The following is a 19,793-nucleotide window of genomic DNA, read 5'->3' on the forward strand; positions in this document are numbered from 1 at the left end:
AAAAGGACCCAAAACTAATTAAATATCAAAATTTGGTCCTCAAACTATTTGAAAGTTTTTTAGGATGTCACATTCAGGTATCTTCCCCGAGAAGACAATCAAATGACTAATGCTTTGGCTACATTAGCTATGATATTTAAAGCTAATAAGAAGACATACATGATACCAATAAAGATGCAAGTGTATGAAACCCTGGCACATTGATATCTTCTAGAAGAAGAAGTGGATGGCCATCCATAGTACCACGATATCTTACAGTATATGAGATACCAAACATATCCTCCCTGTGCATCTAAAATTGACAAGAAAACAATCAGAGGAATGGAATCTGGATACTTCTTTGATGGAGTGATCTTATACAGAAGGGGTAATGATCAAGTTTTATTAAGATATGTGATTGCCAAAGAGGCAAAAAGTGTAATAGAAGAGGTGCATGGAGGAACATGTGGAACACATGCAAATGGTTTATTTATGGCCAAGAAGATCATGAGGTATGGATACTGTTAGGCTACAATGCATACATATTGCGTCAATTATGCAAGAAGATACCATAAATGCCATATATATGCAGATAGAATTCAAGCACCACCTTCTCCTTTGCATGTTATGAGCTCACCTCGGTTGTTTTCCATGTAGGGAATGAATTTATCTTAATAGCAATTGATTATTTCAATAAGTAGGTAGAGATGCTTCTTTTTGTAGTATCACAATATCTACAGTTTGCAAGTTCATAAAGAGATAAATAATCTATCGATATGAGTTACCTGAAAGAATCATTATAGATAATGATACTAATTTGAAAAACAAGATGGTGGATGAAATCTGTGCGTAGTTTAAGATAAAACATCCAATTCCATGACCCACCACCCAAAAATGAATGGGTAGTAGAAGCAGCGAACAAAAACATCAAAAGAATCATTACGAAGGCTACAAAAACCAACATATTTTGGCATGATAAATTACCCTTTGCCCTATATGGATATAGGACGACCATGCTTACATCGACAGAGGCAACACCCTTCTCTCTAGTATATGGAATAGTGGCAGTTGTACCCATTGAGGTTGAAATTCCATCACTTCAAGTCTTGAAAGAAGTAGAGTTAGATGAGGCAGAATGTGTTCAGTCTCATGTTGATCAACTAAATCTTATTGAAGAGAAGAGGTTGAAAGCTATATATCATGGGAAAATATACCAAAAAAGGATGATAAGAGGCTATGATAAGAAAGTATGCCAAAGAGAGTTTCAAGAGAGGATCTAGTACTTAAAAAGATCACCAATCCAAAAAGATTTTCACAGAAAATGGATGCCCAATTGGCAGAAATCGATGGAAGAGTATTGAGAAACCTAATAAATTCACTCTGTTAAGAAATATTACGCCTAAGAAAAAGAAAAAAAAAGAAAAAAGAAAAAAAGAAAAGAAAATAAGGGTTCAGGATAAAAATCCACAAAGGGCGTCTTGAAACCAAGGGAAAGATTTGAGTTGAAAACCAGAAATGGCAGCTCAAATGCATTTTGATGTTGGGGCATCTGGTAAATAAACCCTCTCGAAATACTAGTAGCTCGTGAAAGACTTCACATCTGCAAACAACTCTGCTACATTAAGATCTCCCAGAAAGAGGATCGTTTCGAGATGTCAAATTGACTGATTCTGGAACACTTGTGCTAGAATTCATTATGGCATACTCTTTTTGTTTCCAGAGTCTCTATTCAGTCCTTTCGAATACCATGACTTCAAGTAAAAACCTATATTTTGTCAATAAATTTCATGATTATCATTTCAATCTTCAAATCATTCATTTTTGTGTGTCACAAACATCCTAACATAATCCAATTCCAAATGAATAATTTATCGGTATTACTTTTTAGTTAACCTATAAAATAATAGGAATCTAAGGCAGTCCACCAGGTCAATACTTACACTCATTGAAGCAAATGGTTAACCAGATGGCAACACAAGAGATGTTAGTAGCCCGAATAACAAAATAAATAATGAAAAGGCAATGACACAGTTCATTCCAAGACATATCTCCGGCCGCTCTCGGGTAGAGGCATGCATAGATTATTAAGAGATCAGTCTTGATCTTAGAAATGAAGAAGGTCGGGATTACATATCAGACAAGGAGTCAACAAAGACAATGACTCAACGAGGATACAAAAGAAAACAAAGGCTTACGAGACCTTAAAACTAAAAACACGAAAATCACATCATGCATATTCAAGCATTTGAAAAGTAGGAGCATACACATTCATTTTACATCAAGTATTCAATACCTGATAGGAATTCAAAGAGTCAACAAAGATTCCACGAGGAAAAAAAATTAGTCCATATTTTCTTTCAGCATTAAAGGAAATGGATCGTAGCAAAATTAAGGACCATCTGATCATCACCTTCGGGTACTTTAAATACAAATCACTTACATATGATAATCTTTTGCATGTTTAAAACTATTCAAAAAGAGGATAAACCAATCAACATTTCCTATGGAAGTGTTCATAATGAGAAGAACTCATCTAATGAGGGATAAGAAGTTCATAATGAGAAAAAGTTGTTCAACCTTGACTTGATTAATTACATATAGACTTGAAACAGCAACACCTCATTCGAGGGATCAATATTTCCAGTGGAGAGTTCATAATGAGAAGAACTCATCCGATGAGGGAGAAGAAGTTCATAATGAGAAGAACTTGTTCAACCTTAGCTCGATTCATTGCATATGGAGTTTAATCAACGACACCTTACTCGAGGGATCAACATTTCTAGTAGAGAGTTCATAATGACAAGAACTCATCCGATGAGGGAGAATAAGTTCATAATGAGAAGAACTTATTACACCTTAGCTCGATTCATCGCATATGGAGTTGAATCAGTGACACCTCACTTGAGGGATCAATATTTCTGGTGGATAGTTCATCATGAGAAAAACTCATCCGATAAGAGAGAAGAATTTCATAATGAGAAGAACTTGTTCAACCTTAGCTTGATTCATTGCATATAAAATTGAATCAGTGACACCTCGCTCGAGGGATTAACATTTCCAGGAGAGAGTTCATAATGAGAAGAACTCATCCGATGAGGAGAAGAAGTTCATAATGAGAAGAACTTATTCAACCTTAGCTCGTTTCCATCATATAAGGAGTTGGAACAATACTGACCTTTGCTTATCCAACACATACGGAGTTGGGTCTACACCATCACTTTATTTGAATCCGTCATAGAAAGAAGGGGATCAGCTTGGAGGGGTTCATAATGAGAAAAGCTCGCAAACCAGAGATTGAGTCGAAAAAATGACACTTTTTATATTTACTTCATTCTCGTTCCACAACAATAAGCAAAGAAGAGCAGTTGTAATCACCTTTTTTCTCATTATATATGTTCATTATTTTATTATTATAATTATTACAACACCCGTTTACCAATCGGGCCAAAACCAAACATTAAAATGTGCCCAAACTAAACCATAAATTAGGTCACAAACTAATCCTAGAATTCAAACCAAACCAAAACCTAAACTAGGTCAAAATCAAAACCCAAACCATGCCCCAAATTAAACCCGATCCGAGCCCAAATTGGAGCCTAACAAACCTAACACTATTTCTAGTGTAACCGCCCCAATCACTACCTCAGTTGTTCTAGCACGCCACCACCAAGCTGCTCCAACACTCTACGCAACATAGCAACAGATAATAAAAAAAGTGTAATTACTGTTATTTTTTGAAAACTCTGTAACATTGGGTGTAAAACCCAAATCCAAAAAGTGTACAAGGGATCTGGGGTTCCTTTTTATTCAGAAGCAATAAAAAACAATGTTTCAAGGTATTATTTTTCTTTCTGTTTTTTTAAGTTTCGAATAAAAAAACATTTTTCAGGTTTCGAACAACAACAAAAAAGGAGAAACACTTTTTTTAGTTTCAAAAACCACAAACATCCAAGATTACAGTAAAAAAAGAGAGAAAAGAGAAGAGTGAGTGGTTACCTGGAGAGGGGAAATAAACTGAAGGGTTAGTTTATCTCCACTGCGGCCGAAGTGAGAAGAGAGTAGTGTTGAGGGTTCGATTTTGCATTTAGGAGGTATTTTTGGCGGTTTTAGCCCCCAAATAAGGGTCTAGGTTAGTAGATCTGGAGATTTAGGTTATTTTAGGCTAGTTTAGGTTTTTCGACCACCGTGTGTAGCGGTCAAAGCAGTGGTCAGAGCGACAGTGTTTAGCATGTTTAGGTTGTTTTAGGGTAAAATAACGCATAGGTCCCCCTGAGTTTAGCATGTTTTTACATTTTGGTCACCTGTAGGGATCAAATCTGGTATTTCCCCTTTTATATGCATGTTATGTAATTATTGGTTTATTCATTGTTTAGTCCCTCTAAGTTTAGCACATTTTTGCATTCTAGTCATCTGTGAGGACTAAAAATGTTATTTTCCCTTTTCCTTGCATGTTATGTAATTATTTGCTTATTTGTTGTTTAGTCCCTCTGTGTTTAGCATGTTTTTGCATTTTTGTCATATGTAGTGATTGCTTATTTTTTAAAAATTTGGCCGAACTAATTTTGTAATTTTTTCATTTTTATTTAATAGGGTAGTTTAGGTTTAAAAAATGTGGATAATTAGTTTCTAGTCCCTACAACTCCAGTGTGTTTTTGCATTTCAATCACTAACCCCTTTTTTATTTTGTTTAGATTTAGTCATTAAATTTTAATTCATTTTAATTTACCCCTTATTACATGTTTGATTTATTTTTAATCCCTGTAATTTAATATTAATACAAGTCAATCCTTTTTTATTTCTTTGATGCTTTTGCTTGTTTTTATTTTAATTTATTTAATTGGGTTAATTAGTTGATTTAGTATTTCATAGTTTTTAGTTAACTAATCTTTTAGATTTCGTCCTTAGATTAAGTTGGTAAACCAAATCGGATCTAGTAATTAGGATAGCACATTAGTTTTAATTAGGGAGCAATTAGAGCCGAGTTTTCGCATAAGATGCCTGATTACTCGAGTAGGTTGTTCGAACTTTTAATTTATTAATCGTCGACTAATTTTCTAAATCTCTTTTAATTTAACCCCTTAATTTCTAATAGGTTAATTTAGATAATTCTTAGAATTTTGATTTGCTAATTAGTCCTTAGTAAATTTAGGCCCTTGAATTTTTAGTTTTTATAACTCTGGATTTTAGTTCTTTTACCCTTTAGTCCCCTAAACTTTAATTAGACTTTTAAATTAATATAGTTAAATAGGTTAAATAGAGCCTCCACTTCTAGCTATATTTCAATATAGTCCACTTAATTTAAGGAATAATTCGAGTCGACCCTCGCCTAAATGCTCCAGGGACCATCTCGATTATTCAATTAAATATTTGACTAAAATCAAATAGGGTAAATATTAGAACCTACATTTCTAGGTTTGCACCTTTAGGTTATTCAATTTTCATATTTTGGCACTTTAGGATAGAGAGAGCCTTAATTTTCCCTTAGTTTAATTAGGAATAATAAAAAAAATTGATTACATTTTATTTTTAAACCTAAGGCAATGTTCGCTTATTAGGGAGTTAGTAGTGTATCTCTTGAAAGTATGCTCAGGGGGTGACTACTGGTAATTGCCAAAATCGGTTGACATCCATTTCAAATCCGCATCATGATTTCTAAATTTAAGGCAATGTTCGGTTATAGGGCACAATGGTTGATCTCCCGTATTTATGCTAGGGAACGAATGTTGTTGGCATTAATAAACGAATACCCTTTCAACTTTGCATTCGTAATGATTTTTAAATTAGATAAAGTTCGAACTCAAAATTTTTTATTCAAAATATAGGGTAATCAACTAGGTACCAATCTTTGGGTATTGTAGAAGTGCTAATCCTTCCCACATGTAATCGACTCCTGAACCTGATTTCTGGATTTTTGCATACCCTAAAACTTGATATTTTGATAAAAATAAAAATGTTTTATTAAAATAACTTGATTTTATTGTGTCACAATCGCACCTTAAATGATTGGTGGCGACTCCTCACATTTCAAAATCTTTTCAAAGAAAAACCCCCAAGGCGATGTTGGTTTTTTCCCCGCCCGGGCGAAAAGGTGTCGACAAGGATGAAAATTGCCACTAACAGAGTAGATATTTACGACATTTGTTAGAACCAATGTCATTATATACACAATAATTAGCGACATTTGTAGCTAAAAATGCCATTACACATAACAAAATACAGTGCTATTAGGGGAACAAGCCTCACTAAATATAAGATAAGTCGCAACGTTGAACAAAAAATAATGTTATTGACATTGTTTCATTTCATTGTCAAATAAATTTATCCTTAAAATCAAATAAAATAAATAGAAAAAGATAGTATAGAGAGAGTAAGCGTCGATCTATAGGACTAAGGAAGTTGCTGACAATTTGGTTCTTGAGTTTTGATCTGGCGTGAACTACAAAGAAAAATAAAATGGGGGTTGTTGAGATGTTTATAAAGAAAGTGATTTAATCTAAATAAAATAAAGAAAGCAATTTAAAGAAAATAAAAGATAAAAAGTCCAATATGATAAAATCAGCCTCAGGCTTTAGCTTTATCTCAATTCGAATCGATCCTTAATTAGGATTTTACTCTAGTTAAATGTCGGTTCTGAGTCCACAAGATTCAATCCTTGTAGCTCACTTTTCTCTTTAGTGGTTGATTTTCCCAAATTTATTTTAGAAATCTCAATCCTTGTTTGGATTAACCAAGACAATTGTTGTTAACTTAAAAAAAATTAAAAGCGCTTGGAGAAGCTCGACTTGAATTATCCTTTCTCTATGAAAGTCGAACTCGATTCCAATTTCCTCTTAGCGTGCTATCGCTAAGTGTGTTCAAGGGAATTCGAATCAATTGATTCTATAATCCCAACGGTAAACCATCATGACATCCAAGTCAAAATCTATTTTTGAAGAGAAAGCGTTTTGATTTTAAAAAACAATCTGCCAATCTAGTTTCCAAAAAAATTGAAAAATTTAGCCCGAAGAGTATGAAGTGTTTTTCAATTCTCAAGTTAGGAATTGAGTCACTGCTTCAATCTTTGACTATGAAAAACTTAACTAAACATGGTGAAAACCATACTTATCATTTTTAAAAAAAATAAAGAAAGCTTTAAAAATAAAGAAAAAGAAGAACTTTTACAAAAAGAAAACAAAAGAAAAGAAGTTCAGGTGATCTTAGATGTTTTTAAGCTTTACCCAAGTGGGTATTTATAGCTTCCTAAAACCTTAAAAATGCAAAAGATAATTCTAAGAAAATATAAAAGATAATTCTTAAAAATGTGAAATTTTTTGCATTAAATCCTAAAAATAAAATGATAATTCCTAAAAACTTGAATTTTAAAAAGCTCCAGTCATCCGTCCCCCTTATAAAATTGTTGAACCTTCTGGAAACTGCTGGCTGGAGCTTCTAGAACTTGTTGACGTACTACGACATCATCTTTTCTTGCCCAGATTCATGCCCACTATTCTAATCTTGATTCCAAAACCAGAAAATGCGATTTTCAAGCCTTTTAAGCTCATTTTCCGAAAGTCATTTCCTGCACATAAATCATGTAAAAGTGTCCAAACCAACAATAATATTGAACAATCCATGAGTATTTAAACACAAAATATAGCACAAAATAAACACTATTCAAATTCCCCATCACTGATACAATGCTTGTCCTCAATCATTTCTCAATCAACATGCCAAAATCATAAGTTTTCATTCTCCAATTTATATCATACTATAATCATCCCAATGAACCAAAAAATCAAAGCAATTAATTGAAAATAGAAAAAAACTATCAAGTGGAAAAACTAAGAAATAAGTTAAAGTAAAACAAGGCATTCCAATGACTCATTAATCTCATTATGCAAAACTAAATACCCTTACAAAGATTCACTCATTCCACTCAATGTGTTTAAGGACAAAAAAAGCTCAACTCAAATCAAGTCAAAGAATAACTATAGGCTTGTAATTAAATCCAATCTCCACTACTTAAAAATGAATAAGATGCAAAAGTCAAGAGGTCTTTACACCGGTTGTAACATGGCTAAGGTTCAGGTAGGATAAAGGCTAAAAATTGGGTTTAAATTTCAGGATAAAGAGAAGATTATTCCACAATTTATTCTAAAGGAAACAAGCAAACATAAAAGAAAAACTCTTTTTTTTGAACTTTTCTTTGTTTTTTCTTTGAACAATTTATTCGATTTTTTTGTTGCATTTTTTTTCCTGCATTGAAACAGTGTAATTTCTATTTTTTCTTCTCGAACACTGCTTCCTTTTTCTTCTTTTTTTTTCCAGAGGAACAATCTTACTTTTTCCTAAAATGGGTGACAATAGAGGGTAAAAATAAAAACAATTTCGGTTTAATATATTGGTAAACAAAGAAAAGTTATAAGGCTCAAAATGGCTATCTAAGGAAAAAATAAACGAATGGCAGGTCATTTATTTTTGGGAAGAAAAAAGGTTTAAGACTAATGTCTCTATCATACTAAAAACATCAAGTTCATGCATGTAGTCTCAACTAGCATTACACCACAAGTTCTAGAATGCTAAGACTAGTTTGGCACACACAAAGAAACAAAGAGCATGAATGAAAAGGGTTTATTCATTACGCTCAAAGCTCACAAGAATAGGTTCAATGTGTCAAGTCTAGCATCAACTCAACCAATAAACCATGGAATGTAAAAACTTTCATGAAAAATTCACTAGTTATGCCAACTAACCATCATGCATCCAATGTTCAATTCAAAGAAAGATTAAAAATTTATCAGGAAAATTAAAACAATCAAGTAAATTAAATAATAGGCAAAAAACAATTCCAACATATCAAAATCAAAATAACTCAAATTCAAGCATCCAACAAGCAAGGTGAAATGTTATTCTTCCGCCATCACTTAATCATTTTTTCCCAAAATGTAATTCAAATTTAAAGCAAAGGAGAGGAAAAAGTAATCTCCATGATCTAATGAAGACCGTGGTTGGATTCGTCGTGCACTTTGTGAATTTCATTTCGCACATCCAATTGTAGGTGCTCTGTCGATGTCACATTTTGTAGATCCCACCGAAGAAATATGCACGCATTACGTGTGGTAATTGTGCTGGGAGGAACTATATACGGTACATCGGGAATGCCGGCTAGAAGTCCCATCATATCCAAACACCTAGCATCCAAAGGGTCCATTGCAAAAGCATATGTAAATTGGTTAATATCGAATGTTGATGAAAACAAATGAGATGATAAGTAAGTAATATAAGGTCTAAGAATGAGCGGGTGATCGGTGCAGACAACAAACTCGAAGGCACAGGTGAACCAAAAGCCAAACTTTACCTTTACAATAGTTTGCATACACCATAGAAAAAATATTTCAACCTTACTCAATGAGGACGTAGTGTCATTACGTATGGAATAATTGTATGCTAGAAACTGGTAAATGTAGTGGAGAGCAGGGTCATGTATGTGCCACCATTTTGTGGTGTGAGAGTCAAAAGTAGCACCCACCGATCCGGTGAGAGATTCATACGCCATGTTCATGTCAAAGTCCTGTGGAATCTCACGTAAAAAAGTTATGAAATTAGGGTCCGTGAAATCCGTCAAGAACCCCATAAAAATTAAAATCCATTAAAGACTTAACAAAATACTTTCCAAGTAATTTAAAAGAAATCACGTATAGTGTATTTGTTGAAACTATTTAATTTGGAAAAAATATAAACGTAGCATAAAATCAAAAACCAACTCGTAATAGGTACTACAACGAATCTTAAAATATCAACGCTATCCAATTGCATCGAAGTAAACCATAACGAAACATGTAAATGCAACGAATCTAATGTACGATCAGGAATATACTTACAAACTTGGAACTTACGATGCTATATTTCATCAAATTACCACACATCTTCATCGTTGAAGTTGAGATAACCTTGAAGCACTTTCTCTAGTGGAACAGAATAGGTTCAGCCATGACGATGGTATTTGGATGAATGGGTAAGTTTGGGTACGAAATCATCGGGTTCGGGTACATCACTTGAACTCGCAGAAAAAGTGGATGAAGGTGAGTGATGGCCGCACATTTTTCGTCAGGAGAAAGCATGGTCGGTTGCCGACGGAAGAAGAACGTTCAATGAAAACCAACTGTCAAAACCATATGAAAAATCAAACACCGTATGCCACATTAGTAATGGTTCAATGTTAATGGGTTCGAAACTTGCCTAGGGTTGGTCTGGTTGGTCGGGCGTGGTGGCAGAAGTAGGTGTCGATTGTGACATCGACGAAGCAGAGCGGTTCTGCCATGATCTAGATAGATTGACAGAACCGTATGACAGCACCATGTAGTCTATCGAGGAATAGGTATATGATGCAAATGTAGTAGGGGTCAGAGGTTAGACCGACCCGGGCATGAGAGAACGCGTGAGTAGTTGATATGCACAGTACCCACCTCATCGAGTGGCTAGAGAAAGTGTGTTCGCTGGCGTAGGGGGATGTGCTAGCATCAAGTCTGAACTACCAGGCACGTAAATCACTGATGGTGCGGTGAAACAGTATTGGCCTTTAATAACAATTGTGGTTGTGATGTAAAAATAATTTTTTTCTTCTCGATTAATAAATGAAGAAAATACGTAATAAAAGAAGTAAGGTTTGATCTTTAGGGACATAAAAAGTTTTAAATGTTTGTTTGAATGGTTTAAATCAGACGATAAGTAGTGAAAAAGGGTTTTGGTAAAAAGAGATTAAATAATAAAAAGTGATTTAAAGAAAAATAAAGAAAATAAAAATTGAAGGTTGAAAATGAATATAGTAATACAGCCTCAAGCCTTGCTTTGACTCAAGTTCCTTCGGATTATCGAATTAGATTTTCCCTTCGGGATTCATGTCAGTTACTTTGTCTAAAAGGACAACCCTTGTGACTCTATTTTGTATACCAAATACCTAAGGCAATCTTTGATTCTGGCTTCAGAAATTGATCTGATCACATTAATTGTCATAGATCAATAACTTTTTAAGTTCGTGAAGACCAACTCGGATTGTTGTTTCAATAACTACTAACTCTGATCTCAATTCCCTCTTGGCAAGGCTATCTCGTCAGTGTGTTCCTATGAAGTCAAATGTTCTGTCAATAAGCTGATCCTTTCTCCCACATATTTAATCACAACAACATCTTTACCAAAGTCAATCTTTGATTTTGAAAAATGTTTTGATTTTTAAAAATAAGCGTAGAGATTGAGAGAGATATTCCGAAGTTATTTATGTGTTTTTCAATTCTTACATTGGAATTGAGTCATCGCTTCAACTCTCGACTTATGAGAAAATTAACTAAATTTTAAAACAAAACTTAAAAGAAAAGAAAAATGAAAACTTGAAAAATAAAAGAGAGAACTTTTATAAAACTAGAAATAGAAGAAGAAGATTGTAATTTGAGTTGTGTTTTTAGGGTTACTCCAAGAGGGTATTTATAGCCTCTAAAAACCTAGAGATAAATAAAGAAATAAAATAAAAATAATCTTAAAGATAATGCCAAAAGTTTTCTAAAATCAAACTTTAAAATTTAAAAATAAGTCTCCTAATACAACTCTGCCCGTCCACCTTCCAGAAGGCGCTGACTAGATCTTCTAGAAAACTGTCGCTGACTGAACCTTCTAGAAACTGCCACGTCAGACTTTGTCATGCCTATGTCTCCAGCCGTGACCAAATAGTAAAAAATGCATAATCCCCCCGTTTTACTATTAAATCTAGAAAGTAAGACATTGCACGAAAATAAGCTTAACACAACCAAATTAGCAATAATAAATTCATAAGATCGAAGAATTAATGAGCAAATATTATTGATTCAGAACACTAATAAAATTCCCCCTCACTTATCTCATGCTTGTTGTAACACTCAGTTCCTGTATACATTTTTGTACGAAACTCATAGGTGTCATATGACATAGGAAAACATTTACTCATTTGTAACACCACTATTTTTTTCGAATTCAAACCAAACATTTTGATACAATAATAAAACATTCCTTGAAATAAATTACTAAAAACTATCACTTTATAACCATTATAGAACATTTTTCTTAAATTCGATTACATGCCAACTAAGTTTCAAAATAAATATGATTGTCCTACTGCTACTGACGAGTCAACCTTAAATTGATGATAGTTGTTGCTGTTGCACTCCTTACTCGGCTACTCTTTGATTTTTACCTACGTGTGAAATCATTACACGTTAAGTATTGACTTAGTGAGGCATAATATTATAAATGAAAATAAAATTTATTCATAAACATGTCATGACTATCAACACTGGGATAATTCGTATACTTCATAGAAACCCTTTACAATCTTTTTAGTTAAACCAATAATTAGCATCGTTTATGCTGAAATACAATGTTTTTCATCTAACTTGCATTAGTGGCACCTTTCTACAAAATGCACAATTAGGCATTTAACATTACATCTAACTTGCATTATTGGTACCTTTATACCAAATGCACAATTAGACTTTTTATCTAACTTTCATTACTGGTACCTTTATGCCAAATGCACAGTTAGGCCAATCATCTAACTTACATTATTGGCACCTTTATGCCAAATAGACAGTTAGGCCTTTCATCTAACTTGAATTATTGGAACCTTTCTTCCAAATGCACACTTAGGCCTTTCATCTAACTTGATTTATTGACATCTTTATGCCAAATGCACGGTTAGGCCTTTCATCTAACTTGCATTATTGACACCTTTATGCAAATATGCATAATTAGACATTTAACTGATTTCTAACTTGCATTAATGAAACCTTTATGACAATATACACAGTTAGACATTTAACTTTTCTTCATTCATTTTAGATCAGTTCATACTCTAAATCTTATTCATAATATCATTGTTATAAACGTAAGGAAAGTATATCAAATATTGTAAAATATACATTAAATCAAAACATTCTAAGTTGACTCATTGCGAGTCTTCCTCATTTTTATATAAAAACAATAAATGCACTCACTTTATATACCTCCCTAATATGCTAAAATGGCGTCCAACTACTCTGCAACATTACCCTTGCCATTTTTCTTACTTGACTCGGTAGCTTGGTTATGATCTAAACAAACATCCATTAATTACACATACCATACAAATGTTAGTATACTCTCTAACAATTATATTATTAATAATACTTAAAAGTACTATTATTTTCAATTTCTATTACAATTTCAGCTAATCATTTCAGGCTCAATAGTATCGGTACCCCTACCCTGGTATCGATACTTCTATACTATGGTACCGATACTCTCTTTCAGTATTGATACCATTTATGTATTTTGAATCCATGGGATCGATACCTTTCTCTTTGTATCGTTACCCACCTTAGTATCGATACTAATTGTAGCAGTGTCGATATTGTTCATCAAAATGCTTCATATTTAAACATAAAGTATCGGTATTGTTCTTCCAGTATCGACACTCTTACCCAGATTTTCCATTTTCAGCCTGATTTTTACCCAAATTTGGTCAAATTCCCATATTTTTACCCCCAACAATACTATTAAACTTTTCTTTATTTATCCCAACTAACTTTCCTTCATTTAGCTTCTTATAACATCTAAAATCTCCAAAGAGCATCTCAAACCAAGAATCATACCACTTTTTCTAACATGTTTTTAATCACATCCAAGGCTTATAATCTCATATTTACTTCTTTGGCAAGTCAAATATACTAGTAAACATCAATAAAAACTCATATTCCAACATATCATTCAAAAACCTGTTTTCTTCAATCTTAAATAATATATCCATCTCTTAGTTTTAATCTTATTAAACCTTTCCTTAAGTCTCTATAATACTCAATGTTTCAAAAACAACCCAAAAACAAAAGAAAAAGATAGCTAAATGAGGCTTTACCCTTGGTTATAGAGGAGAGCACTTACACGGGAAAGAAGAAGAAGAGATAACTTTGTTGGCTTTAACTTTCCCCTTTCCCCTTCTTAAATCTCTAATAAGCAAATGAATTTAAAATTTATTTCCCCTTAAAGGACCAAAATGCCCTATTTATTCATCCATTATTACTAATTGGTCTTAAGCACTATTCCAAATCATTTCTTATCTTTTATCATTTTTTTAAATAAATCCTCAAATTTTAAATATTTTCAATAAAGTCACTGACCTGATATTTGAGGTATTACAATTTTTCCCCTTAAGAAAATTCGTCATCGAATTTAAAGAAGTACCTGAAATGAAGAGGTGTGGAAATTGCTTCCTCATGTCCTCCTTTCTTTCCCAAATAGGTTCTTATACCTTATGATTCTGCCAGAGCACTTTAACTAAAGGAATCCTCTTATTACGCAATTCCTTGTTTTCCTTAGCCAAGATCTGTACTGGTTCTTTCTCATAAGTTAAATATGATCGGCTTTCTATATCTTCAAGTGTGATGACATGGGATGGATCTGATTTGTACCTTCTAAGCATCGACACGTGAAAAACATTGTGGATCTTGTCCTTATCAGGCGGCAAAGCTAACTGATAAGCTACTGGTCTAACCCTTTTCAAAAATTTTGTAAGGTCCGATGAATCACGGACTCAGCTCTCCTTTGCGCCCAAACCACAACACTTTCTTCCAAGCCGATACTTTCAAAAATACATTGTCTCTCACTTGAAAAAAAAATTCTTTTCTTTTCAAATCGGCATATGATTTCTGTCGATATGAGGTTATCTTTAGATTATCCTGGATAACTTTCACTTTCTCCTCCATTTCTTTCATCAAATCCGAGCCAACTATGTCTCGATCTTTTAGTTCAAACCAATTTAATGGTGTTCTGCACTTGCTCACATACAAAGCTTCATACGGGGCCATCATAATACTCGTTTGGTAATTGTTATTATAAGCTAATTCCATTAAAGGCAAATATGTTTCCCATAATCCCTTAAACTCAATCACACATCCCCTTAGCTTATCATCTAATATATGTTTCGTTCGTTCTAACTACCCGTATGTCTACGGATGAAAAGTTGTGCTGAAATTCAATCGAGTACCCAATGCCTCATGCAAGGACTTCAAGAATCTTGAAGTAAACCCTGGGTATCGATCGGACACTATCGATATTGCCACTCCATATAGCCGGACTATTTCTTTTACATACAATTATGCATATTTATCCATTGAGTAATCTACCCGAACTGGAATAAAGTGAGATGTCTTGGTCAATGTCTACAATTACCCATATCAAGTCCTTTTTACCTGATGACAAAGGTAGCTTGAAACAAAATCCATTGTAACTCGTTCCCATTTCCACTTAAGAATTGTATCGATTGTAGCAATCTAGATGGAACTTGGTGTTCAGCTTTCACTTGCTGACATGTCAAGCATCTCATAGCAAACTCTAATACAACTCTTTTCATACCAAGCCACCAATACCGACTCTTTAAGTTATGATACATTTTATTCCCACCTGGATGAATCATCAAAGAACTGTAGTGTGCCTCGGAAAGAATATCTTTCTTCAGTTCATCATTATCGGGAATGAAAAGTCTGACATGATAATATAAACATCCATCAGCCCTCATTTCGAAGTCTTTAATCTCTCATTTTTTGACTTGCGCCCTTCTCGCCAAGCATTTCTCTTCTTGACCTTGCAGCTCTTTTACTTGATCTAAAACCATCGGCTTCAACTTAAGTTCAGCAATCAACACACCATCTTTCTTTAAAGTCATACATATATCTAAAGCCTGTAGAGCGACAAAATTTTTTCAGCTAAGTGCATCCACTACCCAGTAGCCTTTCTAGGATGATAGTTAATGATCAATTCATAATCTTTTAAAAGCTCAATCCATCATCGTATAGATAATGATGACAAATTTTCAAAGCAAACACAACTGCTGCCAATTCCAAGTCATGTGTCGGGTAATTTCTCTCGTGAGTTTTTAACTGTCTTGATGCATAATCCATGACTTTTCCATCTTGCATAAGCACACATCCCAAACCATTATGAGATGCATCACTAAAGAGTACATAATCTTTACCTGATTCAGGTTGTACAAGTATTGTGGTTTTTGTTACAATTTTTTTAGCCTTTCAAAACTTTCTTGGCATTTCTCTAACCAAATAAAAGGCACATCCTTCCGTAACAACTTAGTTAGCGGCAAAACTAACATTGATAAGTTCTTCATGAACCGTTTATAGTAACCAGCAAGCCCCAAGAAACTTCGAACTTCAGGAATATTCTTTTGGGGGTTACCAATCCACTATTGCTTGAATCTTTTTAGGATCCACTCTTATGCCTTCTGCGGATACTACAAGACCAAGAAAAGTAATTTTAGCTAACCATAATTCACACTTGGATAATTTTGCATACATCTTCTTTTCTCGAATTTTCTGAAAACTACTCAAAGATGGGCATCATGTTCCTCTCTTGACTTGGAATACACCAAAATGTCATATATAAATACAACCACGAATTGATCCAAATAAAGTTAGAATACTCGGTTCATCAAGTCCACAAATGTTGTAGGAGCATTAGTCCATCCAAAAGGCATCACCACAAATTCGTAGTGTCCATACCGAGTTTGAAAAGTTTTTTTGAAATATCATCATCTTTTATCTTTAATTGGTAGTACCCTGACCTCAAGTCTATCTTAGAAAAAACTACTACACCTTTTAATTGATTGAATAAATCATCAATCCTCGGAAGAGGATATTTATTCTTTATCGTTACTTTGTTTAACTGACGGTAGTCGATGCATAATCGTATAGACTCGTCCTTCTTTTTTCACAAATAGCACAGGTGCTCCCCAAGGAGAAATAACGAGTCTCACAAATCTCTTATTAAGTAGCTCTTACAATTGGGCTTTTAACTCTCTTAAATCCGTTGGAGCCATTCAATATGGAGCCATAGAAATAGGTTTGGTACCCGAGTAAACTTTAATTCTGAATTCCACCTCACGATTTGGAGGTAAACACGATAATTCCTCCGGAAAAACCTTTAGAAACTCCTTAATTGTTGGAACATCGTTTAATCTCACTTTTGGCACTCGAGTGTCTATCACCTTAGTTGGAAAAGCTATACACCCCTTTGACATCATTTTCCTTGCAGTCATGGTTGATATCACATTGGATGTTAATTTCATTTTTCGTTGATCACTACTATTTCTGAGCCTTCCACATCTTTCAAAAATAATCGCTTCTAGCGACAATCGATCCATCCATGATGTGGACAACTAATCCATGTCCAAAATGATTTTAAATTCATCAAAAGGCAACTCCATTAAGTTTTTGAAAACATAATCCCTTGAATCTTTATCGGGCATTTTCTACATACCCGTGATACCCTCGCACTATGACCCATAGGGTTTACCTCTATCATTTCTCTAAAGATTGGCTCTAAAGGAATTCCTCTAGCTGTAACCAATTTTGTTCTAATGTATGAATATGTAGAACCAAGGTCAACTAAAACAAATATAGGCTCACCAAAAATATTGAATGTACCTGTTATGATCTCTGGATCATCCCGATCTTCATTAGTCTTAATGTTTTAATTTCTGGCGACTCCCCAAGTCTATTATCACTGCATTAATTTAGTTTGTCCCCTGGATCTACCCCTTCCTTTGCTTCTATTAGAGACTGCCATAGATATTTCAGATTGCGTTGAATTGTCCATAGATTTCTTAGGATATTTTCGGGCAAAGTGACTTGTCTCGCCACATTGGAAATAAGCTCCACTAAGAAGTCTGCATATTCCCTGCTGCACTCTACCACATGTCTAACATAAATTTCTTTCTTCAACTGCTCTACCCGAGCTAGCAGCAAAAGACTTGGACTATTTAGTTTTCTATGAAGCTGCAGTAGAACCATCTCTGCCAGTATATCAGGAACTCGAGCCCTTGCCTCTCTTAACATGATGGGGAGTTGAAGTCGTTCCAACCCTTTCCCCGTCTGTAAACTCTACTCCACTGCTAATGTCTCCTCTTGGGCTATTTCAACTTCCTTGGCTCGGTTTATGACTTCTTATAGGCTAGGTAAATCCAAAGCCAACATCATCTCTTTCAACTTTGGCCTCAGTCTTTTAATAACCCAATCACGCTGAGCCTTGTTATCGGGAACCACTTCAGTAGCAAAATGACTCAACCTATTATACTCAGCTTCGTACTCATTCATTGTCAGACACCTTATTTCAAGTTAAGAAATTTCATTAGCATCGGTCGTCTGAACTGCTCACCAATATACTTATTGTTAAATTATTCCGGTGGTGCATACATTATAGTATTTGACCACCACACTCGAGCTGATCCCCTTAGAAACGATACAGCTCCATCCAACTTCTCTGAATCCGAGCAGTGAAGAATTTCAAGCATTATCATTACATCATTCAGCCATAAGTCATCCTCCATAGGATCTTCATCCTATTCTCCACAGAATTTGGGAGCTCCTAAACTCTTCAGCTCCTTTGGGATCAACATCGTCGGTACTGGAGGAGCAAAGGGAGGCGGAAGTGGTTAAAATCGGGTCATAATGACGTTGAGAGTTTGCATAAAAGCTCCAATCTCCTGCACCGGTATCCCCTGATGTACAGGAGCACTAGCATTTTTTGATGGAATCTGTTGTTCACTAGTAGCCTCGTAGTTTTCGCTACCAGCTCCTTCTTTAATTTTTTGATCCCCCACTCTTCGCGAGTTTGAGGATTCTGACATATTTTAGGACACAAATAATAATAACAATAAAGTTAGTAAGGAGCGTCTTCAATAACACTCTAATGACACCATATCAGTAACCTAGACAATCTTAATGGCATGTAATCAATTTTTCTTTTTTCAAATGAACTTGGTTTCAGTTGAGAATCGGCTAAACATGTAGTTCTGATACCAATAAATGTAACACCCATTTTCTGTATACGTTTTCCTATACAAGTCATAGGTGTCACGTGACTTATGAAAACATTTACTTATTTGTAACACCACTAAATTCTTTTTTTGAATTTCAAACCAAACATTTTGATACAATAATAAAACATTCCTTGAAATATATTACTAAAAACTATCACTTTAAAACCATTACAAAATATTTTTCTTAAATTCGATTACATGCCAACTAAGTTTCAAAATAAACATGATTTTCCTACTGTTACTTACTAGTCAACCTTGATGATAGTTGTTGTTGTTACACTCCTTACTCGGCTACTCTTTGATTTTTACCTACTCGTGAAATCAACACACGTTAAGTATTCACTTAGTGAGGCATAATACTATAAATGAAAATACAATTTATTCATAAACATGTCTTGACAATAAACACTAAGATAATTTGTATACTTTATGAAAAACCTTTACAATCTTCTCAGCTAAACCAATAATTAGCATCGTTTATGTTGAAATACAATGTTTTTCATCTAATTTGCATTAGTGTCACCTTTCTACCAAATGCACAATTAGGCATTTAACATATATTTCATCTAACTTGCATTATTGGCAGCTTTCTGCCAAATGAGCAATTAGGTCTTTCATCTAACTTGCATTATTGGCACCTTTCTGCCAAATCCACAGTTAGTCCTTTCATCTAACTTGCATTATTGGCACCTTTCTGCCAAATACATAGTTAGGCCTTTCATCTAACTTGCATTATTGGCACATTTCTACCAAATGCACAGTTAGACCTTTCATCTAACTTGCATTATTGACACCTTTCTACCAAATGCACAGTTAGGCCTTTCATCTAACTTGCATTATTAACACCTTTCTGCCAAATGCACAGTTAGGCCTTTCATCTAACTTGCATTATTGACACCTTTCATCTAATATGCACAGTTAGGCATTTACTGATCATCTAACTTGCATT

At 34.2% G+C, this 19,793-nt stretch overlaps 1 protein-coding gene across 1 annotated transcript; it reads left to right on the forward strand.

Moving 5' to 3' along the window:
- Positions 1-321: 321 nt before the first annotated feature.
- Positions 322-1,259, forward strand: LOC120149367. Its single transcript, XM_039162168.1, has 2 exons — positions 322-491; positions 986-1,259. The coding sequence occupies exons 1-2, from the start codon at positions 322-324 to the stop codon at positions 1,257-1,259; spliced, it is 444 nt and encodes a 147-aa protein (XP_039018099.1).
- The last annotated feature ends 18,534 nt before the right edge of the window (positions 1,260-19,793 follow it).

The sequence above is a fragment of the Hibiscus syriacus genome, unplaced genomic scaffold (assembly GCF_006381635.1).
Source record: "Hibiscus syriacus cultivar Baekdansim isolate YM2019G1 unplaced genomic scaffold, ASM638163v2 tig00111002_pilon, whole genome shotgun sequence".
NCBI lineage: Eukaryota > Viridiplantae > Streptophyta > Magnoliopsida > Malvales > Malvaceae > Hibiscus > Hibiscus syriacus.

Bases quoted from the DNA above. Each gene is read 5' to 3' on its own strand.
- LOC120149367 (XM_039162168.1), top strand. From the start codon at position 322: ATGGAATCTGGATACTTCTTTGATGGAGTGATCTTATACAGAAGGGGT. The intron at 492-985 runs GTATGGATACTG...ATATGGATATAG, and splicing joins ATGGCCAAGAAGATCATGAG to GACGACCATGCTTACATCGA.